The 12,756-nt window shown below is 48.7% G+C and overlaps 1 protein-coding gene across 1 annotated transcript in view; it reads left to right on the top strand.

Moving 5' to 3' along the window:
• LOC134936128 (complement C3-like) overlaps positions 1–12,756 on the top strand; it is a 613,812-nt gene that overhangs the window by 480,728 nt on the left and 120,328 nt on the right. The window contains exon 26 of the mRNA XM_063931045.1: positions 143–302. Within this exon, the coding sequence (XP_063787115.1) occupies positions 143–302 (160 nt within the window). The remainder of the gene's footprint in view (positions 1–142; positions 303–12,756) is intronic.

Here is a 12,756-nt window from a genome sequence, read left to right as displayed (position 1 = left end):
ACCCTTGATGGAAGATCCATTGATGGCTTGGACAATTGGCACTGTTGGGCTCAGCCATAAATATTTTGCCATCAGTTGCTAAACCATTGATTGTTGATGGCCAACTCTGGTTCCTTCACTTACTGTTGCGTGTTCTCCCTAGGCTCACTGCTTATGTTGTGAAAGTATTTGCTTTGGCTTCAAAAGTAATCTACATTGGCAGAGATGTTCTGTGTGATTCTGTAAAGTGGTTGATACTGAATAAACAAAAGCCAGATGGGTTATTCCAGGAGGATGCACCAGTCCAGAGCCAGAAGATGGTGGTATGTACCAAAAAGTTGTAGCTGAGACTTTTTTTTTTTAAAGAAAATAGGTTAAGTTTAGGAATTTTAGTTTATATCTTTATTGCAACAGTAAAAAGAAATATAACCAGGCGCTAGTAAATCATCACCATGTCCTGGTGATCAAATATTAGTATTAAAAAATAAAAATTATTTTATATTTATGCTGCAGGAGAGAGCTTGACTTGGGGTATATCACCCCGCCTCCCTGCACAGGATCTCAGTTTTGTAGTTGGTGCTGCAGTAGCAGGCACTTAACAGAGGGGCTGCTCCAGGCAGCCCTAAGAAGAGCTTTTTTTCTGTGGAAAAAAGTGAAGACTTCAAGGGCAGCAGCAGTGTTACATGACAGTGGACATTCACGGCTGCAGCTCCGGCTCTCCCCAGCGGCGCTGTACACTCCCGAGCCCTGGTTGCCGGGTAACTACAGCAGGAGGCTCCGGTTTTCTTCCTGTCAGGCACACACGACGGGGGCTCTCCGGGATCGCGTGGCCGCGCTTCGGGAGATGGTAAGTGGGTCCCGCTTGCGGGCCCGGTCTTTATAGCGATCCGGCACGGTCAGTGGGAGGCAGGCCGCTCGCGCTGGCGGTGGACACTGTGGCAGTACAGGCGATCCCACTAGATCTCCAGGGCATGGGACAGGTCAGGTTTTCTCTATAAACCATTTTATTAGAGCCCGCAGTACCCAGTGGTTTTGCCAGCAGGGGGATAGAGCTTGGACCTGAAGCCCCTCCCCCAGCCCCAGGGCGCTATTTTCTGCAAATGTTCCCGCCCTGGAGCTGCATATCTGTGTCTCCCTCACTCCCTGGCAGTGTCTGCGGTGCCATTATCCCTCAGCTCACTGTTCCTGGGAATGCTTGGGCAAATCCTCCTATGTAAAGCCGCCTGGTTGTCAGTGCTGTGACTTTACAAGACACTTAAGTATTCTACCTGCCTTTTTTTAGTCAGTGTTAGTTAAGAAAGAGTGCATTTAGTCAGGGTTTCCTAGTACAATTACCCTGTGATATACATCCAGTTCTTACTGTGTACTGTTATATCTATTGTTATATAGCTGTGTAAACTAGTCCAGTGCAGTATTATTGTTAGTAATAACCTCTGCATTGTACAAACTGTGACTATTTGTGTGTGCATTTGATAGCTAAGTGGTGTCCATTTCGTGTCTTTCACTCAACCTGCTATCCCTATATTCTATAACCTGAGGGGGCTTGGTGCATCAGGTTTTATCTGATATAGGATTTTCACAAAGATATACTGTATTACGTATTTTTCTCTGTGATTTAGTCACCATATCTCTCCTTTATCTCTGCTGGTGCTGACTACACTGCGCAGGGGTTTGGGCTAGAGGTATTGTGCTGCTGACAAATTGTACTGTGTTACCTGATACTGCAAGTTATATCATGTCTGCTTCTGAGGGTAACGGTTCTGGGGCTGAACACACTGTTGGTGTTGCTGAAGCCGCAGATACCTATGAGGAGAATATAGCAGCTTTGGGCTCTGGTTCTGGGGGCTCCCTGCCCCCCAGTGGGACGGTGGCAACGGGGGCAAATAATGACCCACCGTGGGCCGCTTTTTCCACGCTTCTGCATACGCTAGTTCATAAACTAACACCCCCTATGGGACCCCAAATGCCGGTACAACCATTTGTGGTCCCTGCAGCTAACCCGCCATGGGCGGATGATTTATCTGCTCAATTAAAGAAGTTGAACCAGTCCCTGACTACTAAAAAGTCTGACCGTCGCTCGCCTACGTCCATGGGGTCCTCTAAGCGAGCGCTTGTCTCCTCACAATCCACTGCTGTCACTGACACCTCGTCGGATGAAGACGGCACTTACACTGACCCCACAGGTTCTGACTCAGATACGGCTGATGGGGAGGGTGGTTCACGTGTGGATGTTCCTGATCTTTTGGAGGCTATTAAGTTAATTTTACATATTACGGATGATCCCGAGCCATCCGTTCCTCCTAAGAAACCAGATAGGTTCAAGCGTCAGAAGGTGATTAAACAAGTTTTATCTCACTCTGACTACCTAATTGATATACGTCAGGAAACCTGGGAAAACCCGGGTACGAAGTTTGTGCCTCAAAAGAAGATGCTGGCTCGCTATCCCCTCGCGCTGGAGCTGTCTAAGAATTGGGAAACCCCTCCTCCAGTGGACTCACATGTGGCTAGGATGGTGGTTTCCTCAGCTCTACCGGTCACTACCGTCACGTCTCTAAAAGAGCCTACGGATAAACGTGTGGTGGGTTGTCTTAAAGCGATTTACACCCTCACGGGTGCTGTACAAAGGCCCACTATTGCAGCTACTTGGGCTACAGAGGCCATTAAAGCATGGGCCTTGGAGTTAGATGCTGAAATCTCCTCTGACCATGCTAGACAATGCTTGTCTTATATTGTCACATCTTCTCGTTATATTAAAGAGGCGGCTTCCGATGCCGGTATCCTGCAGCCAAGGCCTCTACTACGTCAGTCCTGGCTCGACGGATATTGTGGCTGAGATCCTGGTCTGTGGATCTGAACTCTAGAAAAACCCTGGAGGTACTCTCTTTTAAGGGAGATATTCTGTTTGGGGAGGATTTAAATAAGATTGTGGCTGACTTGGCTACTGCCAAAACTGCCTTTCTGCCAAGTACTGCTCCTTCTGTGTCGAAGGCTAAAGGTACTTCCTTTCGCCCCTTTCATCCTTCAGGTAAAGAAAAAGGTCAGGCGTACAAACCTTCCAAACCTGGTAAGCCTAAGCCCAAAAGAGCCTGGGCGGCCCATCAGCCAGCTTCCAAGACAGATAAGCCGGCTGCATGACGGGGCGGGCCTCCCTCTGGGGGATCCCAGGGTGGGGGGCCGGCTTCTAGGGTATACCCAGGAATGGTTGAAGACGACTTCAGATGCCTGGGTACGGGAAGTCGTCACTCGAGGTTTCGCCATAGCCTTCAAAAACCGAACCCCTCATCGATTTTGCCAGACAGATGTCCCATTGGACAAGACAAAGGCAAACACTCTACATTTGGTGGTACGGACCCTCCTGGATACAGGAGTCGTAGTACAGGTGCCCCTTGCTCAGAGGGGCCGGGGGTACTATTCTCCGCTGTTTCTAGTCCCAAAACCGAATGGGTCCTCCTGGCCCATTCTCAACCTCAAGGCATTGAACAGGTTTGTGAAGGTTTCCAAGTTCTGGATGGAAACCCTTTGCTCTATAGTTCTGGCCTTGGAACCTGGGGACTTCATGGTCTCCCTGGATATACAGGATGCTTACCTGCATATTCCTATAGCAGTGTCTCATCAGCAATACCTGAGATTTGCGATTAGCAACTGCCATTACCAGTTTCGGGTGTTACCTTTTGGTTTAACAACGGCTCTGCGAGTCTTTACAAAAGTCATGGCGGTGATGACGGTGGTACTCCTCCGTCAAGGGGTCAGGATACTGCCGTATTTGGATGACTTGTTAATCCTAGCAAATTCCCCAGAACTTCTCCTGCGTCATCTAGATGTGACGGTCCAGTTTCTGCAAGCCCACAGGTGGCTCATCAACTGGAAGAAGTCATCCCTGATCCCTGCTCAGAGCATGGTGCATCTGCACTATTGGACACTCACAACCAACGGTTGTTCCTGTCTCAGGAGAAAGTCCTGAAACTTCAGGACAGGATTTGTTGCTTCCTATCTCGTCCGCAAGTGTCGATACATTCGGCGATGCAGGTGCTGGGCCTCATGGTGTCAGCATTCGACATGGTGGAGTACGCTCAATTTCACTCTCGCCCTCCCCACAGGCTGATTCTAGCCAAATGGGATGGCCTGCCTCACCGGATCAGGTCTCAAATGATCTCATTGACTCCGGAGGTCCGTCTGTCGCTGCTCTGATGGCTCCGGGACCAACAACTGTGCAGGGGCCATCCGTTCTGGATATCCAACTGGATCCTGTTGACGACAGATGCCAGTCTAAGAGGTTGGGGCATGGTGCTGAAGCAACACTCCCTTCAGGGGCGGTGGACTAAGGAGGAGTCCCTCTTCCCGATCAATATTCTGGAGTTGCGGGCGTCTTCAATGCATTGAACCTAGCCCAGCATTTAATTCAGAACCATTCTGTTCAAGTACAGTCGGACAACGCCACCACAGTGGCTTACATAAATCATCAAGGCGGCACTCGAAGCCACCTAGCAATGAAGGAAGTCTCACGGATTCTACAGTGGGCAGAACGCCATCTACCGGCCATATCGGCAATATTCATTCCGGGAGTCCTGAATTGGGAAGTGGACTTTCTCAGTCATCAGGACGTATGTGCCGGCGAGTGGGGCCTCCATCCAGAAGTGTTTCAACTCCTAGTGGAAAGGTGGGGCCTTCCAGACGTAGATCTGATGGCATCTCGACACAATCACAAGGTTCCGGTCTTCGGAGCAAGGACAAGGGATCCTCAAGCAGCATTCGTGGATGCGCTGGCGGTACCGTGGAGGTTTCAGCTGCCGTACATGTGTTGCCTCCGGTGTCGCTTCGGCCCAGGGTGATTCGGAAGTTCAAGCAAGAAAAAGGAATTCTGCTTCTCATAGCTCCAGCGTGGCACTGGTTCTCAGACCTGCAAGGCCTATCGTCAGAGCGTCCAATTCTACTTCCACAACGCCCAGACCTCCTCGTTCAGGGCCCCTGTGTCTACCAGGACCTAGCCAGGCTGTCTTTGATGGCGTGGCTCTTGAAGCTTCCGTCTTAAGGGCTAAAGGGTTTTCTGAGGCGGTCATTCAAACAATGTTGTGGGCCCGGAAACCAGCTTCGGCTCGGATTTACTATAGGGCCTGGCATTCTTACTTTGTTTGGTGTGCATCTAACAGATTATGACGCTTCCAAATTTAGTATAGCCAAGTTGTTGGCCTTTCTTCAACAGGGCCTGGAATTAGGCCTGCGTCTGGCCTCCCTCAAGGTTCAAATATCTGCCTTGTCGGTGTGGTTTCAGAGAAAAATTGCGACCTTACCTGATGTGCATACCTTTACTCAGGGTGTGTTGCGTATCCAACCTCCCTATGTCCCGCCTGTGGCTCCTTGGGACTTGTCGGTGGTTTTGGAGGCGTTGCAAGAGTCTCCGTTTGAACCTCTTGGTTCAGCTGACCTTAAGTGGCTTTCCCTTAAGTTGGTGTTTCTGCTGGCTATTGCTTCAGCTAGACGTGTGTCGGATTTGGGTGCTTTGTCCTGTAGCTCCCCTTATCTGATTTTTCACCGTGACCGGGCGGTTCTTCGAACTCGTCCCGGCTATCTACCTAAGGTGGTTTCTTTGTTCCACCTTAACCAGGAGATTGTAGTTCCAGCACTTGTTTCTCCTGATCTGTCTCCCAAAGAGTGGTCTTTGGATGTGGTACGGGCTCTCCGTATCTATGTGAAGAGAACTGCTCCTATTAGGAAATCTGATTCTCTTTTTGTTGTGTTTGGGTTTCACAAACGTGGCTGGCTTGCTCACAAGCAAACTCTGGCCAGATGGATTAGAATGGTGATTGCACATGCTTATGTGAAGGCTGGTCTCTCTGCTCCTGATCACATTAAGGCCCATTCTACTCGGTCTGATGGACCTTCTTGGGTGGCCCAACGTGGTGCGACCCTTGTACAATTGTGCAAGGTGGCTACGTAGTCCTCTGTGAACACGTTCATGAGGTTCTATGCCTTCGATACTGCCGCTTCCCAGGATGCTTCCTTTGGACGCCGGATTTTTGTGCTCGCTACAGTGCGTCCCCTCCCATAAGGAACTGCTTTAGGACATCCCCATTGTCCATTCCTTGTGGAGCCCAGTGTACCCCGCAGCAGAAAACGAGTTTTATGGTAAGAACTTACCTTTGTTAAAACTCTTTCTGCGAGGTACACTGGGCTCCACAAGGCGCCCACCCTGACGCACTTAGCTTCTTTGGGTTGGTATGGCATTAGCCGCTGACACGTCTCCTGTCGTGGGAATGCGGTGTTGTGGCTACTAACCGTTGTCGTCTCTTTTCCTGCTACTGCATTGGACTGGTTAACTAAAAACTGAGATCCTGTGCAGGGAGGCGGGGTGATATAGGAGGCCGCGCTATGCATTCTGGGAACAGTCAAAGCTTTGAGCCTGTTGGTGCATCGGATCAAGATCCTACTCTACACCCCATTGTCCATTCCTTGTGGAGCCCAGTGTACCTCGCAGAAAGAGTTTTAACAAAGGTAAGTTCTTACCATAAAACTCATTTTATGCCGGATCTTGTGCAACGTTTCCTGGTGTTCCACAATAGGGGAAGAAGGCACATAAGTCTTGGGAAGATCATTTTAATGACAGTAAATTAAACCAACCTAAATAGGACAAGCGAAGGTCCCTCCAACCCTCTAGCTCAGGCCTGGCCAACCTGTGGCTCTCGAGCTGTTGTGAAAGTTCCAGCATGCCCTGCCACAATTTCACTACTAGGGAATGCTTAAACTGCGGCAGGGAATGCTGGGATGTGTAGTTTCACAACAGCTGGAGAGCCACAGGTTGGCCAGGCCTGCTCTAGCTTATCTGAGATCACCTTTAAAATATGGGTGTAATCTATATATATAAATGCTAAAGCCCTCACTCATTCATTCACTAACTCACTCACTGACTGACTGACTCATCACTAATTCTCTTACTTCCCGATATATTAGGAAGATTAAATTTGTTATAGGTATTCTGCAGGTGGGAAAAAGGAAAACTACGTAATTAGAATTTTAATAAAGCTCCCCTAAGGGGATGAAAAGGGGGTTAACATTATGACATTTTTATCTATGCATGGCTTGCGTTGCATGAACAATAACGCCCAAATGGACATTCAGGTCAAAATTTGGAGTGCACCTCCATTGTGTAGAATTAATAAACCACAAAAATGGTCCGGTCACTTTTTACCATATCTGCTGCAGGTGCTCCTTGGGTTACACCAAGAACCATGGATTCATACTTACTTAAGATGTCTCAAATTTACATCTCTATATATTTACCAAATTTTTAACACTCGTTTATATTTACAACCGTGAAATTCAGAAACTCCTGTGCGAAGAACGGGTAGAACAGCTAGTTTAACGAATAAAGACTATCCAAACAACAAGGTATATGGACCCTGAGATATGTAAAATGGTCACTGGTCCACTTATTTGGGATATCTCCTACTACAGGGGACTGTGCCTGATGTGTGCCTATACAAAGTTCTATAGGTTTATATATGCAAACTGTAGGGTAGCACAATCAGGCAGTGTGTATATATAATTAAAATGGCTGCAAAACTCCCCTAATCCGTGCTGCCATGATGGTGGGGAAGATAATGAAGGTAAGAAGGAAAAACATCCCAGGTTATCAGTCCCACGGGTTACGTTCAATATCCCGGCTGCTGAAATACCAACACTGGAATCCCAACACCCATCAGAATACCAACACCGGCATCCAGAAAACATAGGGATCCCGATGTTGGAATCCCGACAGCCAGGATCCCGAAGGTAAGTATAGCCGGGAGGTTAGGGTTATGCTGCTGGGGGCGGGTGTGTGCTAAAGCCGCCATTTGGGGGAAGGGTAGGGTTAGTCTGCGGGGGTAGCGAGGTTAGGGCAGGGGGGGTGCAGGCAGGGGGGTAAGGGTTAAACACCACCTAGTGGGGGTAAGGTTTAGGCACTAAGGGGGTTAGGGTTAGCCTGTAGGGCGTGGGGGGTTAGATTTTGGCACTAACCAGGGAGGTTAGGGTTAGGCAGCGGTAAGGGAGGATTAGTGTTAGGGGGGTGAGTTAGAAAGCTTAACTCACCCCTGTGGGATCTTCATCAATATGCTGACCGCCAGCATCCCATGCGTCAGGATATTATACCCAATCCAGTCCCACAATGACAAGTCTTGAATCCGGACTATAGGTTGACATACATTAGGTTGACCCCATATGGCCAACATGGAAAAAAGGTCACCAGATGAAATGTCGACACTGGAAAAGGTTGACATGTTCAAAAGGTCAGCGGGTACATATGGTCAAAATGACAATGGTCGACACACATATGATCAACACTTTTTTGGGGGGTTCATGTTTTTGGACATGTTCATGTCACAAATTATTACCTATAGTAACCTTGTGGCGAGTGAAGTGGAGCGAGACATCAAGCCCGAAATGTAGAGGGTGGAGCGAGCCCCCGAATGGACGTGTTTTTACAAATGGTGGTCCCAGATGAACAAACTACCCACACTAACCCAAAAAGTGTACAAAAAAAGTGTCAACCATTTTTGTGCCGACCATCGTCATGTCGACATTTTGACCCTGTAAACCTTTTGTACCTGTCGACCTTTTCCAGTTCCAGCCTTTCACGTGTCGACATTTTGCCTATGTCGACCATTTTCCATGTCGACCTTGTGTCTGTCTACCATATGGTGTCAAGATAATGAATGCAGACCTAATGAATGTAGATCTTCTATACCACACCCGACAGTTCTTGCAGCAGAGTGTCGGCAACTGGTGGGAGAAAAAGAGAAAGCTGAGGGATGGAAAGACGTTGGGAATTAAACCAAGAGAAGGATTGGGGAAAGGAAAATAGTTGGGAAAAGAGAGCCACACAAGGAGGGTAAGGGACAAAGGCCCTCATTCCGAGTTGATCGCACCAAGCAACTTTTTGCTGCTGGTGCGATCAACTATTCTCCTCCTATGAGGGAGTGTATTTTAGCATAGCAGGGCTGCGATCGCTTGTGCAGCCCTGCTATGCTAAAAAAGTTTCACTCAAAACAAGACTAGCCCTGCAGCTACCCACCCAGTGCGACAGATCCAGCAATGAAGGTCCCGGTCCTGACATCAGAAATCCGCCCACCGTTCGCCTGGACATGCCTGTGTTCTTCTTACCACTCCCCGAAAACGTCTGGAAATGGTGAGTATCTGCCCTGGAATGCCTCCCGCCTGTCAATCTTCTTGCGATCGCCGCTGCGATCACATTTGTTGCTGCGATGGCGTCCGCCGCACATGCGCATTTTCGACCCGTTCGCACCGCTACGTGCGAACGGGTCGGAATGACCCCCAAAGATAGGGAACAATGAAGAGGAGACAGTGGTGTCAATAGAAAAAAAGGGTATCACAAACAAAGGTTAGTAAGGAGAGGGGAGGCCACTGAGGATGAGCCAGAAGAACAGGTCACACAGCTTCCACAGAAACCAGACAGCTCTCAGAAGTTCCAGTGAAGGATGAAGTGCGGTGGATCGAAAAGTGCACACTTGGATGAGATGCAGACCCAGGCTCCTGTAACATATATGACAGCATCCACTTGGCAACAGCCCCCACGAGAACAGCGATCACCCAGCAGCAACACCAGCTCAGCAGCAACAGGTCCCAAGTCCTCAACTGAAGCAGCAATGCACAGGTCCATAGAGCCCCACGATGACAACGAAAACCCCTGCATGTCCACCGTACCTCACATGAGTCCCAGAGCACAGCTCAAACAGATGCCAGTCCACTCACCTGCAGGGAAGGAGCAGCCTGGTAAGATGCCCACCAGGAGAGCAGCACCCGCACACAACTACAGACACAATAGGACTGCAAATGGCTGAGGCCAGGTGGAAGCATCAGACTGGCATCGGCTGCTAACCCACCACTCCGCCATGGCAGTCTGCAGGAAGGGGGAACAGCTCAGGTTGACAGAACAACAACGGCTTCTGGGGGCATCACCACAGCCACCAAACCGGTCACCAGGCAACAGCAAATAGCCCCTCACAGTCCACAAATGGAAGAAGAGAGCAACATTATTACTTTATCAGTCCTCTGATTTCCTGTTAATATGACCATATCGATGATCTAATCTCATCTACAGGTAATTTTTTCTCAACCCATTTATATACTTAGATTGTGGTGGGAAAGCCCACTCAGACTGATGGTGATTAAACAGAGCACAGCTTGTGGTTTTATTTTTTGACTTAAAATCCCTAGCTATGATTTGGGCTTCAGGAGTCTATATTAAGTTGGTTTATGATGGGTTTGTCCCTCCCTTGCTGATTTTCTTTCTTCTTGCAGTGGTGGTTAATTGGGTATAGCAGACCACAAACATCTTGATGGCATAGCAGGTATGGTTTTTTTGTACAAATAAACGGAAAGATACTAACTGCGCTTGGGGTTACAACAAATAAAAAGTAACCGACAATGCCAAGATGTAGTAAAAAAAGAATTAGATTTTATTACAGTCAATACTTCTAAATATAGTATCAATATAGAATCCTAAAAGAAGATACTGTGCACAGTAATAGAACTAGACAAGATTAGTATCAATAAAAAATTATATGGACACAATGTAGCAATGTAAAGCAAAATATTTGTCCCCGTATGATCTCAAGGTATTTTGTAGGTCATTCCGAGTTGATCGCTAGATAAAAATGTTCGCAGCGCAGCGATTAAGTGAAAAAACGGCACTTATGCGCATGCGTATGCGGCGCAATGCGCACGCGCAAAGTACTTTCACAACGGCCGATGTAGTTTCACACAAGGTCTAGCGACGCTTTTCAGTCGCAATGGCCCCCGCAGAGTGATTGACAGGAAAGGGGCGTTTCTGGGTGTCAACTAACCGTTTTCAGGGAGTGTTCAGAAAAACGCAGGCGTGCCAGGAAAAACGCAGGCGTAGCTGGGTGAATGCAGGGCCTGTTTGTGACGTCAAATCCGGAACTGAATGGTCTGAAGTGATCGCAAGCGCTGAGTAGATCTGCAGCTACTCAGAAACCATAGGCGGATCCAGGGGGGGGGCACTCGGGCCCGGGCCCCCCCTGTCATTTCTGACTTTTTTTTTTTTTTTCAAAAGGAGAACAGCAGCAGCACTACTGCTATTTCCGTCAGTCAGATTTGATAAAAGAGCCGACAGGCACTAGGACCCGCCGCGGCTCTAACAGCAAGTCCGTGTGGTAACCATCGGGGAGGCTGGAGCTGCAGCTCCAGCCTCCCCCTGCTCACACCGCAACCTACCTCCCCCACTGCCAGCCGGCCAGAGTCCAGCCCAGGCGCGGTGTTCAAATGCCAGCATCGAGTAAGACTGTTACTTATGACGGAGCAGAAGGCTTCATCAGCCCTCACTGCACCACACAATAATCCCAGTGCTTCCTCCTTCACTTCCTTTACCACCATGCTAGGTGCAGTCAAACTCAGCCTCAGCTTTGAGAAGGCGGCCCGTGTGATTGTGACAGGGCTGTCCTGCAGATGTCTTATGCTGCTTGTTGGAGATCCAGCTGGCTGCTTCTGCTAATCAAAGATGGGCAGTTCGTGTCCTGCAGTCTGAGTCTCAGTGCAGTGCCCAAAACAAGGTATGCTGCACCTGCCACCACCAACTAAAAACTTTAATAATTATATTGTGCTGGGGTGCCTTCCAGGCTCCCATACCTAATGGAACAGGTGACCAACATTTCAAGGCCCAATCAGCCTTTTCATCAGGGTGAAACATTGGCAATAAACCAGGATGCGCTCCTACAGCCAATCATTACCTGATGGTGTATCCTGTAAGGCCACGCCCCCTGTGATACCACACCACTTATCTGGGAGCACGCGTGCCTTAGGTGCATGCAGATATAACTATTACCGTTCCCCTATCATGGTGCCCCCCCTTTCATTTTCTTCTGGATTCGCCCCTGTCAGAAACTGTACAATTTTTTTTTGCTGCCGCTCTGCGATGCATTCGTTCATACTTCTGCTAAGCTAAGATACACTCCCAATGGGCGGCGGCTTAGCATTTGCATGGCTGCTAAAAACTGCTAGCGAGCGACCAACTCGGAATGACCCCCTTTGTGTCTCTGAATAGCCATTTAAAAGAACATCTTTGTGAAAAAGAGTAACATTTCCAATTGTGATTAAAAAAATGGTCAATGCGGTGACAGGTATGGTTATTGATTAAAGGCTGTAGAAGATTATCCCAATGGGGGAACGGATTAAGGTATAAACCACAGCAGATCACAATTACCGTGTTGGAAGTATTGCATACCATTTCAATGAGGGAGGTGAGTGTCCATGCATGTGGCTCAGGGTACTTGTGACGTCCCACAGAGTTGCCCAGCAACAGTAAGAGAGAGCAGGGGGGCTGGAGCAAGGCTATGCTCACCTCCAATGCAGTGATTCTGCACTTCTGAGTGGCTCGTAGTGGCCGCCGGAGCTGTGTTCACCTCCGCTGCTGTGATCCCTCACTCGTCCTGGCTGCCGGAGTTTGGAGCTGCTGCATTCCATATGCTGTCCTGTCACTTCACAATATGGTGAACTGGCGGAAAGTATGTGTGATCCTTGTGCTGGATGCAGGTGAACAATAGGAGGAGTTCTAACGCGTTTCGTCACGCACCCGTTACTTTCTCAAAGGCATGACTCCTATTCCTAGGGACATGATTATATTAGGAGGTTTCTCTTACATCCTAGAGGATGCTGGGGTTCCATTTAGTACCATGGAATATAGACAGTTCCTTTGGGAGCCACTGGCACTTTAAGAGTTTAATAGTGTGGGCTGGCTCCTCCCTCTATGCCTCTCCTACCAGACTC

This window comes from Pseudophryne corroboree, chromosome 6, assembly GCF_028390025.1.
Source record: "Pseudophryne corroboree isolate aPseCor3 chromosome 6, aPseCor3.hap2, whole genome shotgun sequence".
NCBI classification, from domain to species: domain Eukaryota; kingdom Metazoa; phylum Chordata; class Amphibia; order Anura; family Myobatrachidae; genus Pseudophryne; species Pseudophryne corroboree.
Note: the sequence above shows the minus strand (reverse complement) of the source record. Positions and strands in the feature narration are given on the sequence as shown.